At 51.0% G+C, this 21,208-nt stretch overlaps 1 protein-coding gene across 3 annotated transcripts in view; it reads right to left on the bottom strand.

The window, feature by feature from the left end:
* The window catches only part of LOC144173831 (sushi, von Willebrand factor type A, EGF and pentraxin domain-containing protein 1-like), a 226,919-nt gene that overhangs the window by 121,742 nt on the left and 83,969 nt on the right, over positions 1–21,208 (bottom strand). For all 3 annotated transcript variants that reach the window (XM_077702090.1, XM_077702089.1, XM_077702088.1), the window contains exons 11-12: positions 20,469–20,616; positions 18,611–18,829 (exon numbers count right to left, since the gene is read on the bottom strand). In XM_077702090.1, coding sequence (XP_077558216.1) covers positions 18,611–18,829; positions 20,469–20,616 — 367 coding nt within the window. The remainder of the gene's footprint in view (positions 1–18,610; positions 18,830–20,468; positions 20,617–21,208) is intronic.

A 21,208-nucleotide genomic window follows, 5' to 3' on the forward strand; every position in this document is an offset into this window, starting at 1 on the left:
TCAGTCGTATTCCTACTTTGCGTGTTGTGTGCGGTGTTCTTAACATGCTCGGTAACGACAATCGCTATGGTGTTTTTTCTCCTGCTTTGTGAGCGACCGGCGTTGCCGGGAAATAGCCGCCGCTGCAAGTACTGGATTCTGTGTACGTTGTGTGATACAAAGCGGTCGTCGTCATCCTGTGCGGGCGTTTCGTCTTGAGCGTGAAGTGCTTCTCGTTCTACCGTTTAGTCCCTCCTGTGTCTGTGCTACCCACGTTATCGCACCAGTGACTGCGACAGGGGTGATAGCTCCTCATTATTTCTCGTAGATTACGCCAGTCGTAAATATTACTGTTGTGCATAGCGCACGACGTTAACGCCATGGAGGGTTGTGCACGGGGCCACTATTATCTCTATGCAGGGGGCGAAACGCAAACAGCGCGACGTCGCGCACTGCATTTCCTTAGAGAATATGTCGAGCCGTGTGTCCCAAGTCCATGCCGGGCGCAAGCGTATTCGCCCAAATTGTGATCCAGTCGCCAAATACAAGAAGCTGAATTTTCGCGTTTTTTGAACTTGAATGCGTACGAGCTGTAGCTTAGCTGCGTGATGTTATTTAATATGCCACTTTTTCTATTTTGATTCTCGGTTACGCTGAGATTCTATTGTTAAATGTGTTATTTGCAGCTGGTATGTTATCGTCGCCTCTTTTTTTGTTGGAGCGCTTTCAGTTGTTGTTTTGTTCAAAAACCCTTGTGAATTAAATACGAATAGGGATGTGCGTTGAGTTTGCATTGTCTATGATAATAAAGATTCCACATGAGTATTAGCACTGAAAGTTCAATTTCATTGTCTTGCTTAGGCTTCGCGAATGAGCTGTGCTTCGCGATAGTGAAATTTCATGCGCTAGATTTCACCGCTATGACCAGCTGCAACAATGCATGTGAAGACATGAAACACAGCACTGAAATCAAATAAACCACCTTTCAGCTTATCCTACACAGGTGCATGCATATTATTCACAAAATCAAATTCTTGCATCAGAGATGTGCATTATTGAAGCTGTATAGGCACTGCTCGCCTTATGTTTATATCACTTAAGTAAGAAGCAGCTGCTGTAATGGTCATCTGCATGCATATGCTGTAAATTCGAAATAGAGCATTCAGGGTGGAAAACATGTCAGCATTTCACCCATTCTCCCTGTCGCATCACAAGTGGCTGCTGGAGCGAGAAGCTCAACATAGTGGATGCCAAGTCGAAAAGTAAGCTGCTGCTTGCTGCAGCGCCGTTCACAACGCAACACGTCCAACGTGTACGCATATATTAGGAGTGTAAATCACATTGACAGCACATCAATTGATGCCAAATTCATAACACGAACGAAATATGTTTGAAGGGTTACTTAGTGATCTATACCATAAAAAGGTATCTGCACTGGTTGATGTATGACATGTCGGTTGAGTGGTTGCATGGAAACACACATATAGTACATATCGCTCCGCTTAAACTGGTCAATGCATATCATACTTTTCTTGTTATGCAAGAGCCAGAATAGGATCATATGCTCTGGAAGAAATTTATTAACTTGCCAAAAATGCACTACATGAAATTATTCCCATATATGGGAGGATCGATTGTAGCCAACCTTGTTTCCCCTTCCCAAAGCTTTTGGGATTGTTTTTAACGTTGTGCTTCTGCATTTTATCCAGTGCAGCAGACAACCAATAAAGCCTACTCATCCTAATGCCTGCGTAAGACAGCAGATAGCCAAATAGAAGCTAGATAGAATCAAATTAGAAATAAAACACCGATGCAACTTTTCTTGTCCTAACTGCTGTATCCTAAGTAAGGTGAATTATGCAGAGCAAAAGAAACCAGCAATAAGACACTGAAGCAGATTTATTTGTTCTTAACGCTCTATCAGAAGACAACTTGGCTCAGCCAACCACACGGGCACACAATGTTTAGTTACATGCTTTCATGTAGGCATTTTATTTGCAACTATTTCTGCATCCCATACGTGCATAAGTGTTCAAACAATGTTAAAAACTTGCAGTGAAAACTTGACCTAGTGTCTTGTCCTGTAGGTGAAACTTGCCTTTATCACCATTTATATAGTGTCGCACTAGTATAGTATCGCATAGTATAGTATCGTATATAGTATCGCACAAGTTCTTCATAGGTCAAGTTGTGCTCCGACATGGAGCCCCTGAAGTTCTAATCACGGACCGCGGAACGGCCTTTACTGCCGAGCTGATACAAGCAATCTTACGCTACAGCAGCACAGATCACCGAAGAACGACGGCCTACCACCCCCAAACGAACGGACAAACGGAACGTTTGAACAAGACGATTGCGGATGTACGGTGCGCAACACCCTTGTCTATAACACTGAGTTCAACTTCAACTGGTTGCCTATCAAAACTGTGGACTCAAACTTGTTACAAGAAACGTTGAGGTCAAAATATATGGTCAAGACTTCAGAATGACACAATAGTTTTCTTCAGATGTTTTTCGGCCGAGGCAAGATAAGGATATAAGTACGAAACCTGTGTTATAGACAAGGGTGTTGCCCTCTGTACGTCGATGTTGAACATAAGACCTGGGGTGAAGTGCTCGCATATGTCACGTTTGCGTACAACACGGCTATCCAAGAAACTACGAAGATGACACAATTCGAGCTTGTCTACGGAAGGCGGCCGACTACGATGCTTGACGCCATGCTTCCGCACGTACAAGACGACTACCTCAACTCCGACGTCCAAGAATACCTTCAGCGGGCGGAGGAGGCCCGCCAGCTGGCTCGACTTTGTACAACGTACCAGCAGCTGGTGGATGCCGGCCGCTACAACCTCCGACGCCGAGACGCCGAGTACCACCCAGGGGATCGTGTGTGAGTTTAGACTCCCATCCGACAACGCGGACTCAGTGAGAAGCTTCTGCGACGGTATTTCGGACCCTGCCGGACTCTACGACATGTTGGCCAACTTACTTACGAAGTGATCCCCGATGGTGATTCCGGCACATCACGACGACGCACGCGACCCGAAGTCGTCTATATGGTTCGCTTCAAACCTTACTGGGCAAGATGACGAACTTTTTTGTTGTTGTTTGTTCGGACTGTGGTTTTATTTTAGCATGGGGTCACTGCACTCTCAGAGGGGGAGTAGTGCCGCAAACTAGGCATTGGGTTTGTTTGTTTATGTTTTGTTTTAAGTGCGAATGCACTTTATAAGCGACCCCAAACCATCCGCCGCCGCCGGCGGCGGCGGCGGCGTCGGCGTCCGCAGTGCTCCTCTATATTTAAAAAAGAAACAGCATCCGGCGCCAGGTTTCGATCCGAGGACTTTGCGGCCGCAGCGCGACGCTCTACCGACCAAGCCACGGACCGAACGCTGATATCAGTGTTAGTGACGCGCCTTATATCTTTAACGCATTCAAACTACGTCGTCAGCGGCGTGCGTTGGCGACTCAGCGGCGTTATAGCGGCTTGATAACTGCGTGGTGTACACGTGATACTACAAACCCGATGGAAGAGATGGAAGAGAAGGCGGCGAGGCGGTGGGCTGCGGGGGCCGAGCGCAAGCGCCGCAAGCGGGCCGACAACCGTGCATTCGCACTTTCACATTCTCCCCCTCGGGGAAATGCGGGGGAATTTTTTTAGTGCCCGGTCGCGCCCGGCAGCGTTATCTGCGTCCCAAGCAAAGCGCGTGTTCCTTTCTTCATTTTAATGCCGCACGGGTTATCTCATTCTGATACGGAGAACGTTTCGTCCTAACGTCACTAGCCTCGAATAATCTTCTTCGAGCTACAATGTTCTAGATGTAAATCGACGGTTCGAGAAAGACTCGCGCCGAAAGCTACAAGCCTGCAGAGCAGACGCCGCGGTATTCCGATCATCGACCCTCGCTTGCGTACGTCACTTTGCTGGCTGCTGCTTCGCCGCCTGTGTATTCTTTGAGTTGTTTGGGGAGCACAAGTTCGCTCCAATAAACTTGTTTTCCTTGAAGACAACTGCATCGGTCTCATACCTGAAACCGATGTCATTCAGCAGCCGGCGCACAGTCCATGGCTTTAGAGGATTAACATCGCCGCTAGCGTTGACATCCGCAGCAATTGCCTTCACTGTCGGTTTCCATTGCGAGGAAAAAGTAGATGCACGGATGACCGCAATCCGCACTTCGTGAAGTCGTCGTACACTTCTGTGCGTCGTCTCTTTCCACCGCTTCGCGGGCACTTTCGGGAGGGCGTCGCAAGATTGCCATCGTTATTTTTCATCTCCTTCGTCACGTCCATCACCAAACTCACGCTGGTTCCAAGAAGATCACTCATTGTCGCGACCGTTTCTTCAACGCTGCGCCCTGGGTGTTGATGCCGCAAGCGAACGTACGCGTTCCGGATCATCTGCCGACCACAGCTGCAGATGACACGGCCGCTTTTGTTTTTCTTGTACCATCGGCGTGGCGTGGCGTGGCGTGGCGTGGCGTGGCGTGGATGTTGTTGTTGTTGTTGAAAACGTTTATTAAGAAAAGAGGGGAGAGGAGTTGGGTTAAAAAGTGGAGCACTGGGTGGCCATCTTATTCCGGTAGGCCGCGGGCTGTGGCTGCAGTCTTCGCCCGGAGAATCAGGGCTTCCTGTTCTTCGAGCTGGCTGCGGCGGAGCGCGCGCTCTCAATGCTCAGGAGAGGGGGACAGAGGAGTGGGGAGGGGGGGATTAGACGGACATGTCCAAACTAGGTGGGTGGTGGTGTTGGGAGAGTTGCAGTATGGACAGTTGAGTGGGTAGAGGGTGGGGGAGACATAGTGAAGGCGAGTGTGATTGTGGTACGTCTGTGTTTGTAGGCGGCGTCATATGTGGGCGTCGGCGGTTGTGAGTGAGCTGTGTGTGTGTGGGGGGGGGGGGGGGGGATAGAGTAGTCGGGAATTCCGGTAGTGGGCTAAGATTGCTAAGATGTCGGAGAATGTTGGGGACAGGTGGTGGAGGGTTAGGTCTTCGTGGGCCAGTACGTCGTTGGTCTCTTCTGGGAATGCCCGGTAAGTGAGTTCGCGGGCGGTGGCGTGTGCCACCTCGTTCCCAGGAAGAGATGTGTGGCCAGGGATCCACACTATACGGGTCGTTGGGAGCGATGATCGGCGTGCTAGAATTTTGGAGCTGATGCGAGTGATGCGTCCCGTGGCGTAGCGGCGGCAAGCGGACTGGGCGTCGGTCAGCACTGTGATGTTCGATGAAGCTGCATTGGTGATGGCCAAAGCGATTGCAGCCTCCTCTGCGGTATCGATGGATGTGGTCGGTACTGTGGCAGAGGCTGTGATGGTGTTGCTTGAGTGGATTACTGCTGTGGCATGGGCCGGGTATGTACGGCATGGGGCTGCGTCAGTGTCGTAGGTATCGGGGTCGGCGCCGTACTTCTTGAGGAGTAGGCGTGCGCGATGTTGGTGGCGACCTACGTTGTAGACGGGGTGCATATGTTTGGGTAGAGGAAGAACCTGAATGGCATCTCGGGCTGGTGTAGAAAGGCTGCAGAAGGTTTCGGGGGTTGGAGCTGTAGGGTGGCCCAGGCGTTTCAGGAGGTGTCGTCCAGTAGCAGTGATTTGAAGCCGTTGAAGCTGGCTGGTAGTGTGGGCTTCAATCAGTTCCGATAGGGTATTGTGGAGCCCAAGCTGGAGGAGAAGATCTGTGGATGTGTAGGCCGGTAGGCCTAGCGCTGATTTGTATGCTTCGCGTATGAGGATGTCAATCTGCTGATTCTTGTTGTTTCAATGCCAGATAAGGTGCTCCGTAAGCAATGCGGCTTGTGAGCATGGCTTGAAGTATGCGACACGTGTGTGCCTCTTTGAGGCCGTGGCTGTGGGAGTATACCCGTTGTATTAGGTGCGTGAGTTGAGCCACAGTTTTCTGCAGGCGTGGGAGGAATGCTGCCCCCGATCCATCGTGGTGATATTGCACTCCGAGGATGCGTAGTGTGGGTACATTAGGGACTGGTTGGCCATCGATTGATATTTCGGGGTCTGGTGTTGGTTGTAGGTGGTGGCCCCGCGTTATACTTCGGAGTATTAGGACGGCCGACTTGGCTGGTGCGCAGTGATTGTGGGGGTTTAACGTGCCGACGCAACGCAGGCGATGAGGCGCGCCGTAGTGGAGGGCTCCGGATTAATTTTGACCACCTGGGGATCTTTAACGTGCGCCGAAATCTCGTACACACGGGCGTTTTTGCTTTTCGCCTCCATCAGAAAAGCGGCCGCCGAGGCCGGGAATCGAACCCGCGACCTCGTGCTCAGCAGCGCAACGCCTTAGCGACTGAGCCACCGCGGCGGGTTGGCTGGTGCGCAGTGAAGACCACATGTGCGGAGATATGAAGTGACGGTGTCGGTAGCTTGCTTCAGATTGTCTTGTTGGAGGCCTGGCGAGCCTTTGTTGGTCCAGATTGTAATATCGTCCGCATAGAGTGCGTGGGAGATATCTGGGATGCTCGAGAGCAGTGGTGGGAGTCCAGCCATAGCAATATTAAATAGCACGGGCGAGATGACTGACCCTTGTGGTGTTCCTTGGGCGGGTGTGCTAAAGCGATCGGACCGATGGAGGCCGATGCTTATTGTGGCCGTACGATCGGTTAGGAACGCGCGGACGTAGTTATAGGTAGACTGGCCGCAGCCTGTAGTTTGTAGTTGATCGAGGATTGCGCTGTGGGACACGTTGTCGAACGCTTCTTTAATGTCCAATGTCAATATGGTGCTTGGGTGCATCTTGCTGAGCTTATCGATGATATCCTCTTTCAGTTGTAGGTGACTATCTTGTGCTGACAGATGCGCCCGAAAGCCAAACATGGTGTGCGGGAGTCGTTCTGTATCGTTGAGGTGGGCAGTTAGGCGGCGTGTGACAAGGTGCTCTAGTAGTTTGCCGGTGCATGACGTTAGAGAGATTGGGCGTAGGTTGTCTAGGTTAACGGGCTTGTTTGGCCTGGGGAGTAAGCTGATGTCAGCATGGCGCCATTGGGGGGGGGGGTAGCGTGCAATTGGCCCATTGGTGATTGCAATATTCAAGGAGGGCGTCAATGTGTTCTTCGTCCAAATTGCGAAGGGTTTGTAGGTGATGCGGTCGTGGCCCGGGTGGTGTTACGAGTGAGGCTGGATAGGGCCCGTAGAAGTTCGGTGCGGGTGAAAGGGGCGTCTAGGGCCTCGTTCGCGGTTCCCTTGTAATCCGGGTGCGGCGAAGGTGTGGTCGTTGCGAAGATTCGGTTTCGTAGCGAGGCCAGTAGGCTGTCGGGGGGTACGGGATTGTTATGAATGAGTCGAGAGATTGTTTGGTGGGTGGCTGTTTTGGAGGTGCTGGTGCCCATGAGACCTCGGAGAATGTGCCATGCTCGTTTGGTCGTGAGCGTCCCGGCGAGTTGATCGCGAAAGGTGCGCCAGTTCTGATTTTGTTGTTGCTTCGCATAATCTAGAGCGGTTTTGGTAAGATGTGCTATGCGACGTTTCAGGTTGCGGTTATGTTTGTTGCGTCGCCAGCGATTTAGGAGGCTACGTCTCGCTTCCCAGATGTGGTCTAGGTGGGTGTCAACTGCCGGGAGTTGTGGAGTTAGGCTGACGCTTTTGGTGTGCCGAGACTGTTCAAGGAGGCTCTGTGCCCAACGGTCCAAGTCTTCCGCAGGTGTGAGGCGTGGGAGGGGATCCTCGCAGAAAGCTTTTCAGTCTGTCAATTTTGCTACCCCGATTCGGTGTCTATGATGAGTAGAGGGAAGCGTTATCTTGATAATGTGGTGGTCACTTCCTAAGGTTTCCGGGAGAAGACTGCAGGTGAGGTTGTTGGTATGACGCGCGAATGTTAGGTCTGGGATAGTGTCCCGCGTGACGCTTGTGCCCGTGCGGGTGGGTTGCGTGACTTCATTCTGCAGCGTAAAGTGGTGTTTCTGCGAGGCCTGTAGCAGTGCTGTGCCCTTTTTAGTCGCTCGCGTGTAGCCCCAAGTGATATGGGGGGCATTGAAGTCGCCCAGTACAATGCAGGGATTGGAGTTGGCTTGCCGGGCTGTGGCATTCAATAAGGTTTCAATATACGTGAGGGAGTGGGTTGGGGGGCTGTAGATGTTCAAAACAAATATGCTGGGGCTTGAGGGGTTCCGTGGTATAAGTTCAATTAAAACGTGGTCCGTCGATGATGCGACTGCGATCGTTTGTGCTGTCAGTGTGCGTGCAACTAGGATGGCCGTACGGGAGTGGGGAGGGCTCGTGTACGTGTCGAAGCCTCTGAGTGTGGTGTGGGGCGAATCCGTTTCCTGGGGCCGAATTCTCTAAAACGACGGGGCGTCGCTTTGAAGCGACGGGTTAGCGCCATTGAAATGCTTGTGTTGTGGGGTTGGGGCGTCGCTTTGCGGTGCTCCTCATCAGGGAGAAAAGCAGTGTGGCAAGGGCGCGAAGCGACACCCACTGCCCCCCGTCGTTTCGCTTGTCACTTCGCGCCCTTGCCACACTGCTTTTCTCCCTGATGAGGAGCACCGCAAAGCGACACCCCAACCCCACAACACAAGCATTTCAATGGCGCTAACCCGTCGCTTCAAAGCGACGCCCGTTTTTTAGAGAATTCGGCCCCTGGAGAGCAATTATGTCCGCCGGTTGCTTAGCTACGAAGTGTTCGAGTGCTGCCTCTTCGCCTTTGAAGGATCGGCAGTTCCACTGATATATTGTGAGCGGGGGTTGGGTGGGTGGCTTTTTGTCCATCGTGCATTCGGGTATTCTTTGTTCCCGGGTGGGTTTTCGAGGTTCATTATGCGTTCCAAGTGTCCGATACGTTCATTGAAGGTGCGAATGAATGTTTCTGTAGCATCTGTGAGCATCTTGGGGAAATGAGCTGTGACTTGCTCATTCATTTTTTGTACCTGGGGGAGGACGTAGTCGTTGAATCGTGCGTCGATTATTTCTTCTATTTGGGCTGCAGTAATGGTCGCAGAGGGGGGGAGGTGGTGGAGGAGGAGGAGAAGGAGGGGGAGGTGGTGGAGTGGAGCGTTCCGCTTCGAGTGCTTTAACGCGAGCGAGTAGTTGGGCGTTTTGCTTTTTGAGCGTGGATAGCACGGCGAGTAGGGCTGGAGGTGGTGGTGGGAGTTCCGTTTTGAGAGGTGGCAGTGGGTTGGTGGTTGGCGGTAGGGATGGGAAAGAGTTGGTGGTTGTGGGTGGGGGTTGAGCAGCAGGAGCGCGCGCCGCGATGGCAGACCAGCTTACCTGGTTAGGGGCCTGCATGTTGGGCTTGCGTGCGGGGAGTTGCGGCAGGAAACGGCGTGGACAGTCCTTGCCCGCCGTGGTGTGCGGCAGGAGGCACAGCTGGCACTTCGGGTCGCACGAGTGGCTTGGTGGTGGGTTGGATAGTCCGCAGTTCAGACACTTTGTGTGGTCGGGAGTGGGGCACACGTCTGTCCGATGTCCAAGTTCACCGCACACGCGGCACACTTGCACCGATCGGCGGAAAGGGCGGCAGCGAATTAACACACTGCCCACTTTCACGTAAAACGGGACGAATTTCGTTCGGAAAGTGAGGAGTGCTGACCTTGTTTTTCCCATTATGCGGGCGTGAAGAAAAGTTGGTCCGTTTCTCTGAAGGTACTCCATGAGGTTGTCCTCGGTGATGTCTGGGTCGAGGCCGTGAATTGCCCCGCGGCTGGAGCCAGGGGGTGGCTTCATATAGGTGGAGAACTCAAGTAGACGATCGTGTAGTTGTTTTGGGGTAAGCGGGCAGGCGGTTCTTTAGTGGCGGAGTGAGGTGCCGATGTCGTCGGTCGCTGGACGACGTCTTGTGACGAGGAAGACGCGTTGTTGTCTTGCTTTTTGCTTCTTGTACGCAGTACGGTGATCCAAGGGTTGGCGGAGCCGCGTGTATTCTCGTCCGAAGAGTCCGTTTCCATGCAGTTGGCTTGCGGCGGCGAGGGTGGGGGTTCTTGGCTCATCGTGCTGTGAGCCGGCGTTGCTGCAACGAGTGGCGGTGGCTAGGGCTACAAAGTAGGCCCAGCGGAACCGGCGTGGTGGCCAAGTTGTCGAGGCCGACAACATGGGATTGGCAGGTCTGCTGGGGCTCACCCTGGTATCAAATGGTCCCTGGTGATGTTAAACATTCGTTAGTGGTGGTCTTTTTGGCGAATGCAGCGTAGATCCGCCGATGCTGAGTCGGAAAGCGAGAGCCTAAACGAGGAGCGTTCGCCTGTGTCAGCACCCTGGTTGCCGATCAGCGTGGATGGGAGCGGGACCACAATCCTCAGTCGAGAACTATAACGCACACTCAGACACGGCTTCTTCGGGCTCCAAACCGGAAAAGGGAACAGGCAATGCATAAAACCAGTACCAAGCGGTTGAGGGAAAACCCGGAAGAGCAGAAATTTACTATCAACAATAAAATTGAAACTCACTACTCCGGCTGACGAATAAGTTCTTTCACGCGTTGCATTATATTTGAAAATAAAAAAAATTTAGCTAACGTTTTTATTCGGCTCAAAACGAAGGCGTCCTAAGAACTACTTTTCGGCGACTCACTCAGAAAAGCTTGGCTCTGAGCGCTGCGTGCAGGTGCAAGGCGGTCGGCCGCGACGTCACGTTGATAGAGCGACACCATTGGCTGGAAGGGGGGACTGGAAGGGGGGATTGGGCGACGCCCCTATATTCTTGACTTGTATCCGAGTGTAGTAGAAGCTTTGGCGAGCAACGAAGCCGGAGGTAACTGCCGCATGGGGCCGTCTGTGGCCCTGTCACTAATCGAAAAAGAGTTTCTGCGCAGCGATCTTCGCTAATCGTATCCATGACAGGCCGAAACAAATTTTGTATTTGTTGTATTTTTGTATGTCTTTATGTCTGCGTTCCCTTCAGCAAAATTTCAGTTGTTGCTCAGTGGTGTCTCGTGCCTCTCCCTTCGTGTTCGTTTGCATTCAAGCTGATTCCCATGGAAGATAACTGTGGTAACGCTTATTTCTAACTCAGTGGTGTTATGTCTCCGACTGAGGCGTCGTTAAGTAGTCATAGAATCGATTCAATAGAAGCCAGTCTTATATCGTTGTAAGTGCGATGTGATTGAATGTACTAGGAGAGAGCTGCGGCGTAGTTGCTGACCATTCAGGCTCAAAAAAAGGGTTACAGTTGCGAAGTAAGTGGTACTAATCTTTCGTTGAATTAAAATATAGTGAAGAACGCACATTTTTAGTACGGAATCAATTTGTGCTCGTAGAAACGCTTAAGTGGCCGAACAATGCTATTCAGGCGGGCACACTTCCAAGTTAGATGGAGCTGGCGTTGTGTGGGGGTGTAAATCAAGGAGGTTGTAAGAACTTCTGGAGTGGAGACGGCTCTCGAGAACTGACGCCGACGGCCGCCATCTTGCCTTGGGCAAAAAGCTCACTCCGTCGCAACAGCCGCACCGCATCGGTCGCGTTCTGCCGGCTCCCTGCTGAAAGTCTTGCGGTGTTACAGGCTCGCATGAGTGCATTTATGGCTTAGTTTGTCGTGAATATTCTTCGGACCCTACAAAGCTGTAGAAATCAGAAATGCTGTGCTCGTGCGTCGCATTCGGCTGCGCTAATCGCACGAAGAAGACGCCGGGGATAACCTTGGGCTTAGTTCGTTTTGTGTTTAACGAGTACTACAGCGTTATACGTGTACACTTTCCCACTACTTGTGCAGTATGGTGCCGATCCACCTACCTGTTTACGCAATTGTTCACGCAGATATGCAAATGTTTTCACTCGTAGTTGCGGTGGTCAGTAGTCGCACGACTGCGTGAGATCACGCGTTTGTTTATTACTATTAAACAAACATGTGACATACTATTAAACAATGGCAGTAGTGCGGAAGCAGAAATTGCAGCACACATGATGTGTCCCGCAATTTCTTCTTGCGCACTAATTTATATGCAGAGTGTTTGCTCAGATAAATACAGGGTGATCAAAATTAAGTCAACGGGTGTTTTTTTTTAAATGAGGCGCGTAGATTTATGGGAAGACCACCTCTACAGTGAAGTTGTGCGCCCTGGGGGACATAAAATTAAGTGCTTTTATATTGATGCCGGTGGCTTAATTAACTAACTTGTTAGTTAATGGAGTGTGGAGGGCTCCGGATTAATTCTGACCACCTGGGAATCTTTAACGTGCGCCGAAATCTCGAACACACGGGCGTTTTTGCTTTTCGCCTCCATCAGAAAAGCGGCCGCGGCGGCCCAAAATCAAACCCGCGTCTTTGTGCTCAGCAGCACAACGCTTCAGTCACTGAGCCACCGCGGCGGATTTTATTGAAATCAAAGCAATAGTGGTGTTTCTAGCACAGAACTAGGCTCTTCACCACGGCTCTTCACCACTTAAAGAGATGCAAACGCTAATTCGCTGCTCGAATCACGTCAATAGTTTATGCGAAAGGCGAAATAAAGGCTTCCGTCAAATAACCTAATCGAACAATCCAACTTAGCTATCGGTATGTCCCATGTAAACCCAAAGGAATACGCAAGACACTAAGCGTCCCTACCAGCTAAGCGCCCTTTCTACCCACGGCAATATGGCCGTAGACCGGTTTCCCCGTCTTCACCTCCCCGCGTTGCCGGCTATGGGAGCGTTTTTGCTTTTATACAACCTCCTTGGTGTAAATGCAAGTCCTGGCGAGAATAATACAGTCGCAAGCTAACCGTTAGCAGTTAACAAGCTAATCGTGTGGACAAGAAAAAGAGGCATAATCCCGTGGCCCGAAGTAACCTTTTGGCTGCAAACATCGCGCCGCGCCTGCATGCCTGTTTACTTTTATTGACAAACCCGTTATAATCTAGGAAGTGATCCCAGAATAACTACACAGAACTGCTAACCCTTGTTTTTCGAGATCTGCGTCGGGAACATAGAACAAGGGCCGCGCTAAAGAGCCGTGCTCGCAGCGACTTCAGCTCAGGGTTGTACGGAACGGCGTTACAAGGAACGGCGTTCCTGGAACTAGTTCCTTTTTGGAGGAACGGAGGAACGCCACCGTTCCATGAAGGATCGGTGGAACTGTAACGGTAACTCGTTACGTTTTTGAAGGAACGGCAGGAACGGCGTTCCTGTCGTTACATCGCTAAGATTTGGCTGTTTTTGATGCCGAGGCTCGAGTACAAAAATCCGCAAAGCGTTACTGTGTTTCTCTTCCTATAAGATGGACAGTTTGCCCGCCCTTTAGCTATACGTGCTTCCTCGAAGAAATCATGGAAGCACAACGAACAGCGCAATACCAACGCTACCCGCCGCGGTGGCTCAGTGGCTAAGGCGTTGCGCTGCTGAGCACGAGGTCGCGGGTTCGATTCCCGGCCGCGGCGGCCGCTTTTCTGATGGAGGCGAAAAGCAAAAACGCCCGTGTGTACGAGATTTCGGCGCACGATAAAGATCCCCAGGTGGTCAAAATTAATCCGGAGCCCTCCACTACGGCGCGCCTCATCGCCTGCGTTGCGTCGGCGCGTTAAACCCCACAATCAATCAATCAATCAGCAATACCAACGCTGGCTCAAACCAGAACGGGGCGAGCCATCCTGAAGCGGATCGGCATGGAAATCCCACACACCTCGCCAAAAGAAGCGGCCGCTCTACCCCGAGACGTACTGCGCAAGATCCGGATACCACCTGTACCGAGACACATGCATCCACAGAACGATCAAGAGCGAAGAACAGCAAGGGCTGTGGCTCTAACCAAAAGCCACGCCAACGATCCACATGCTTACTATGTGGATGTGGCCAAATATCACAATATACGGAACGCTTACGCGGCGGTGGTCATCAACGCAAGCACCAGAGAACTCGTCACCTCAGGCAGCATACGGTGCAGGACGCCAGCGCAGGCAGAAGAATACGCCATCGTGCTGGCGCTGCACGCACCGGATTGCCGCACGATAATAAGCGACTCGAAAACGGCGGTCTCCAACTTTTCGCAGAATAACGTGTACCCCACTACGGCAAGAGCACTAGCCCCAATCACACAGAACAGAAGACTGGCAACCAACGTCACCATCAAGTGGTTCCCGGCGCATGCTGGCGAGCTGGACGAGTCGGCTGGCCCGAATCGCAACGAGGAAGCAGACAGGGAGGCGCACGCGCTAACAAGACGCGGGCTCCCGTCATCGCTCCCCGCAATACGCGAGGCAAACCCGACAGAAGCCGCTGCCGAGAACGAGAACAGCGAAGAGTATGCCATCACAACGTACGGGGAAGTTCTGCAATGGTACAGAGCGAACCGTAACAGTTACCCACCGCCTCATCGGGACCTAACACGCAAAGAAGCGACCACCCTACGACAACTACAGGCAAGAGCGATATGGACTCCGGTATGGGCGAAACACGTCTGTCCGGAGATATATCACACAGACACGTGCCAATGGTGCAAGAAGGCGCGAGCCACCCAGAGCCACATACTCTGGGAATGCTCGCCCCCTGCACCCAACACCCAAGACAACGAGTTGCCAGACGAGATCTGCAGCAAGCTCATCAGCACAGAACTCGGTAATCAACGGGCCGTCGTCCAGCACGTCCTCGAGCTCCTGGACCGGCAGAAACCCGGGACGTCGTCTCGCTTGCGAGACAACGGATAGGGTGAACGCGGGGCTAGGACGAAGACATGGAACACCACAACGAAGAAGCAGCAAGACTACCCACAGAGACAAGGTCCAGCACGTGCCACGTTCCCCTAGGAGCGTGAGACGACCGGTGCTCGCCTTCGGGCTCGCTGCACGCCCGCCGCCTCCGTGGGGCAAGCGGGCACGCAAGAGTCTCCCCTCCCACACCCCCTCCCCTGAACTGCCGGATCGATTCAATAAAGTTGTTTCTCTCTCTCTCTCGAAGGTCAAAGGCAGAAGAATAACCACGCAGCAGGCCGCAGCTTGTGCTTGCTTTCATGCTGGTTTTCACCCTTCATCGTTTGTCTTGGGAGGCCAGAATGCGCCTCTGGCCGATAGAATTGTTCCCTGGCGGGAAAAGTATAGAGAGTTTTAGCCGTCCGCCCGTTCTGTCGTATGCGTTGTTATTGACTTGACCGGGACCCGGCTGGGCACTTGGGCATTCGTCGCGGTAGAGGGATTAGCTCCGCGGGCCTGCCTTCGCCATGTCCGTGCCTCCGCACCCTTCCTACCCGCCCTTCCGCGCGCTCAGGAGTAGACCGGTCCCGGTCAACCCTGTAACAACGTAGCCAACGAAACGGACGGAGTGCTAAACGGGATCCGGACATTTCGGTGTCGGACATTTCGGTCCAGGACGTTTCGGTGTGGACATTTCTGTGCACGAACATTTTGGTGCACGACGTATTGGCCCAGACATTGTGAGTGAGGGGGTGTCCCAGGCATTCTTTGAACATTTTAGCTTTAATATTGTAATTTCGTGACTTGATATGATTTTACGTTCGAGAGTTGTGCTTGCGCCGCCGTTCGTGGAAACGAACGCTAAACCCTGGCGGAGCATTGCCACGTGAAACCCAATTTCTATAGTAGATGGTAAAAATTAACGTTGTTAATTTGGATCCGTTCAACCATTTTTTGTTATTTTAACATTCATGTGAACAACCCTAATACTTTAAGTGTTACCAAAGCGCTTTCCTTTCACTTCACCAAACGGTGCAAGTCGCTGCTGCTTTTAGTGTATTTCTCCCCAACCCCCCCCCCCGCAAAACTTCCGCGAAAAAACAACAGAAAAACGAGGTCGATTAGGCGCGTGTGCATTTCGTTTTAATTATTCTCTCAATCAATCTCGCCTTCGTTGCATTCGGTGTCAGTTCTACTTAAAATTAACAAACCAACGATCGCATTACGGTGGCGTTACTTAGGGGAGGGGAAAGCTGAGCCCCGCCGGCAATCATCCCCGTTAAGTAGAGAGAGAGAGGGGTGTCACTTGTGCTTCACAATTGCGTCGACTGGACTTCGACAACTTGAAGACGACTGTTGCCGCTCTCGTCACACTAGCCTATTCATTTTTTTTTTGCTCCTCATAATGGGAGGAAGCGATGTATACCTGCGGTGTCCATGATATGCGCGACTTGATGGTTTAATTCCCAAGGGGGCGACTGAAGGCGCGAAAAGAGCGATTCCTGGAGTCGGGGCGCCGTCGATATGACCGCGAAGCGCGGAAGGGCGTAGCCAGCAAACGATAGTGGCCATTGTGTTCTCAGCGGCTTTTTGGGTGACTTTTTGTGTCACATTATAGAGGTTGCGTGCGCCCATGGTGAATGTAAAGCTTTTTCTCTGTTTTAAACGCGACGTGTGCTGTGTCATTGTTCTAAATGTATCACCCAATTCCTGCAAAAGCCTCCACTAAGAGGCTAGCAGTATGTTCTAAATAAAAAATAAAAAATCACTGCGGTGACGCTTCGGAGACCGTGAACTCCACCACGTCAGTAGGGTTTTCAGGGGAAACCGAAAATAATATGGCTGAAAAAGAAATCTGGTCGAGATTCGAGCGTACAGGCGGAAGGTGGGAGGGGGTGGGGGCGCTAGAACAAAGAATTAAAATGTGGTAAATGTAGGCTTGTAAACATTAAACGAAGGTTGGTTGTCCCGAACACGATGGGTGGAATTTGTATGCACAACCGGTACGCGCTTAATCAGCATTTAGGACATTAGAACCTGCTGCTGTTTTCCAAAAGGCCCGTTTTTCCTCCACGACAATATCCTAGACCAGTGTTCCCGAATTCATTTTAGCAAAGCAGCCCAGCCTACATAATACTCTTCATAAGTTTTCTTCATTCTGGGGGGCTAGCTAATGTTTGTTACTTTTTGGGTATTGAGAGTGTGCATGTAATTTATGTAATTTGAGGGTGTGTAATTTAACAAAATACAAAAGAGCGGTAGACCATCGTAAACACGGGTAATTGTCTTAGCTAAAAAAGAGCGAATATAAGTTAACCTGTCATAAATGAAAGAAACGTGTGCTAAAGAATTCAATCGGCTGCATAACAGGTGTCCCCAGGAAGAGGTATTAAACAAAAATATATAAATGTAGAATTTCTAAAAATACCTGGCAAAGATCGAACATGGCATCAATCAAAAAAATAAATTCACTGCTCCAGATTGTAGTCCATAACCCACGTTAAGCGGAAATAAAAACATAACGGCTGTCGCAAACAGGCAAGCACAGGATAATTTGGTCGCCGAAATGTCCGTACACCGAAATGTCCGTACACCCAATTGTGCGTGCACCAAAACGCCCGTACACCGATATGTCCGTGCACCGCTTTGTCCGTACGCCGAAATTTCCGCACCGAAATATCCTGCACCGAAATGTCCTCGAGCCGTCTGGAGTTTGACCGGTGCTCCCTGAAAAGTTCGCCTAGGAGCGTTTCTTTTGATTATCTTTATCTCCAGATAATCTGCTGCCGGGGGTGTTAATATTCGTATAATATACGTAGTTCAATGTGGGTTTTAAATGTCTCACTTAATTTCGACCCAGGATTGGCCGACACTATATTTTAATTTAAAAACCTAATTGTAACGTTAATGTAACGACACGTTCCAATTTTCGAAGTGGAACTGGAACGCGTTCCTTTCGCAATAAAGGAACTTGTAACGGGAACTCGTTTCAAAATTGGCAAGGAACGAGGAACGAGCTTTCGTTCCTATTTTGGAGGAACGTGTACAACACTGCTTCAGCTGAAGCTGGTGGGTTGCAAAAAACAACGTGGCGCTTAGCCATCGGATGTATTTTTCTCTTTTTTCAAATTATAATACATTTTTAATCAGCCCTGCCTTATTGACAATCCATAAAACATGACAAACCTAAACACAATAAGAGAAATAGAGCAGTTAGTAACTTGAGCTTTGGTCTGGCGTGTCAACGAGTCTTCATCACGGCGGCAGAACATTTTGTTTTGCCATGGAATGTCATCACTTGACCCTCACCCTTTTGTCTGGTTGCTTTTAGGCTGTCTCTCTCCGCAGCTCGCGTTGTTCATCAGCTGCTGTGCTTTACACTTCCTTTTAGAACGAAAGCTCTTCTACGCTAGACACATCAAGGGCATTCACCGCGCCGCACTGAGCTTCAGGCGCCGGCGCCTCGCCGCCGCGGCCCACGTGACCAGGTGAGGCTGAAACAAGTTTCTTCACTCCACGGGCGGAGGAAAGAAGAATACGGTTGCTTCGCTGAATGCGACTTGTGGCCAGGGGTTTCCCCAGAATTTCGATTTTGGGGGGGGGGGGTGTATAAATCCCTGGGCAGGGTGCCTGTGGTTGTAGAAGCTTTATCGGGGGGTGTCGAAATCCTTCTGGGGGGAGGGTGTTAGAGGGGTTTGGGGGGTGTGTATAAATCCCTGCTTATCGCCCTGCGGCGGCTGGGCCCTGTGCGCATGCGGTTCAGCGCAAGCGGTCCACGTGACTGGGCGGGGCTGATGATAGAGCCCTGACTGAGGGAGGCATGCTTTGACCAGCGCCCAAGTAAACGGCATTCTGTCTCGCCCATGCCTTTATCCAAACAACTTCTTTTCCAGCCATTTCCCCGTCTAGCCCTCTATGTTTGGGAAGTTTTGCGTTAAGCCCGCTGATCACAACCCTGCTCCCCGATGAACATTAGTACACCTTTCGAAACATCAGCGCAAAGCCGAGGCTACTTATTAACATATTTTTGTTTTCAAGCCTAATTTCTTGGGCCATCTTCGTCGCGGTTCCTTCAGCCTGAACACAGCAAGCTTACCTGCACAATCTGGCCACAGAAACCCGGGCTTCCTTGTATTTCTGGGAAAAGTGATCCACACTCCTCCCTTTTTCGTCTGTTTGCAGCGATAAAGGGGCGCCGGGGGGAACACGAAGTCGTAGCCATCATTGCAGTAGACCATGCAGTAGTCGCGCTCCGTCTCCGAGTTGCATGCGGCGTAGCCGTTCTTTGGGGGAGGGACGTACTTGCACGGGTACGCTGCAGCGAGGAGCAAGCTTGGCACGTATACATACAACAGGGCAGGAATTATTCCTTTCTCCCGTTCTACAAGCGTCTGTTTTCAGGGTCAGAAGCAGTCGCGTGACTGGAATGACACGGACCCCAAAAGCGGCGGGGCTGCCCACCTACTTGGGCTACAGATGGAAAAAGAAAAGGCGGTCCCTTATTTATACACTAAGACGACTTGAGAGCGAAGCCATTCTGCGTTGTCCCAAAGGTGTTTTTGACGCTTTCCCTTCCGTTGGCCGTCATTTTTATGATTCTTAGACGTTTCTTGCGACGTTCTTTGTTAGACAGCGGCTTGTGTTCCTAACGACATACACATAGTATTTGTGTTTCAGTCATTTTTGTATTCCTCTTCGTCTACAAGGTTCAAAATTCTGGCCTTAAGATTTTGAAAGTTCTCACCGGGTGTGTTTAGATGCTTTGACACACGTAAACGGGGAGTTTCGCGCAAGAGCAGATTTTATAAAACATTATTAAACCTAAAAGGAGACGGTTTCCCAGTTTTTTGCGATGTACAGTCAAACCCGGCTATAACGAACCCGGATAGAGCGAATTATGCTAAATATCGAACAAAAATTTTTCAGTTACGGAATTACATGGGAAACATATTCCTTATAACGAAGTTGACATCCGATATATCGAACTCTGGGCGCCTAGAATGGCCGCCGAAATGCATGATCTCGGAGCGGCGATTGAGATGTGGATTGGCCGCGACCACGTAGCAAGTGCCGCGACTGAGACATTGCGCCTCGCATGGAGCGACGTGACGCCCAATACTTTCCGTAACTGTTTCCGACGCGCGGGACTCGCGACGGAATCCGCCCAATCAGCGAGTCCGGACCAAGATAGCAGCATCGGTGAACTGTGGGCCAACGCTCGCCAACGTTCCCGACGATGTAGCGAGTGAAATCCGTCCGACGCTTATGTGAAGCGCTTTCGGCAGTCGATGTGCTCCGCCAATGCTTCTTAGATTTGTGAGGACGCGGACTCGAACTGGTTCAAACAAGTTTCGTGTAGAGAATGGTATGCTAGTTGAAGCCGCCTAAACGAAATAGAATAGAGAAATCACCGCTTTTTTTTGCAACGTGGGCAGTTAAGGCGGAAAGTAGCTTTATTACTTGCAATAAATGGATTATTTTGGTATGGTAACGGCTACTGCATTGTGTTCGTTTCTGCATACGCGGATGGCGGAGTTGGGGAGGGGGGGGGGGGCGGTGGAGGGGCTACCGCGGATTACGAACTCGTAACAATAGGCTCGTTAAAGGCGGGTTCGGCTATATCGAACTATTGGATATATCGAACCAATCGCGGTGCATATTGCAGTTCGCTATAAACGGGTTTGACTGTATTGCAGGCCGCAGAAGTGGCATTCCAGAAGGTAACGAGATTACAGTTAAGACTACTTTTTACCTTCACATTATCTCAGGTCGCGCTGGAGGTAAGTTCCGTGATTGTCCAATAAGTTGCGTAAGTTCCAATAGGCATGCCTTGCAGCATGGCCTATTGCTAGGTTTAAACCGTGCCTCAGTCTTGCAGAAAGTGCCCGCTGCAGTAAAATAAAGTCCCGCAGCAGGCCAGAGAATGTTGGTTTGTGAGGTTCGCGAGCGCTTACGTTTCACGATGACCTGGAACGAGCAGTTGTTGGCCTCGTTGTTGGCCGCATCCCGTGCTTGGTAGGTGACGGTGCTGGGAGCACCCCAGCTAAAAGAGCTCCCAGGTGATCGGTCACATGTGACCTTCACATCTTCGCCACTATTGTCCTAAAGGAGACGAACAATAACGTAGTTGTTGTTTCCAACAAATATTGCGCAATAACATTTGGCCACGTTCCCTGTAATCCTCCCAATCATCAGTGAGCTCGTTACGGCTGCCCGATGACTTCAGCATCCTAATAATCTGCACATCATCACTGCTCGGGTCGTTCCTTCGCATGAGTTCCCGAACAAACTGTTACCCCAGCTGTTGTATCTGAGTGGTAGAGCGCTACGCCTGCAGTGGGCCTGTTCTGCTCGAAAATTGGGGCTAACCCAACAGCAAACGACAAGCTTAACTGCAGATGCAGCCGCAACGCAGAGCCCAACCCCAGCGCTCGCACATCAAAGTACTCGGATTAACAATGCAAAGCAACGCAGAAGCCAACCACGTAGTCCGCAAACTCAGAACAAGGAAATCAGGGGATGCGCACGCTCCGAAGAATTACCAAAAGGCACCGGAATCTTCGGGAAGTTGAGGTCCTCTGCCTTAGTAACGCAGCTCTGATCCCTTTCAGGGTGCCTTATCGCGCACCACACCAAAATCTCAACAAATCTCAACTCAAAATCGTAGAGGTGCTTTTAAGAAAGGCCCATTAAA

Source organism: Haemaphysalis longicornis, unplaced genomic scaffold, assembly GCF_048455015.1.
Source record: "Haemaphysalis longicornis isolate Haplotype H1 unplaced genomic scaffold, Haemaphysalis longicornis Haplotype H1 scaffold_3, whole genome shotgun sequence".
In the NCBI taxonomy this organism is placed as follows: domain Eukaryota; kingdom Metazoa; phylum Arthropoda; class Arachnida; order Ixodida; family Ixodidae; genus Haemaphysalis; species Haemaphysalis longicornis.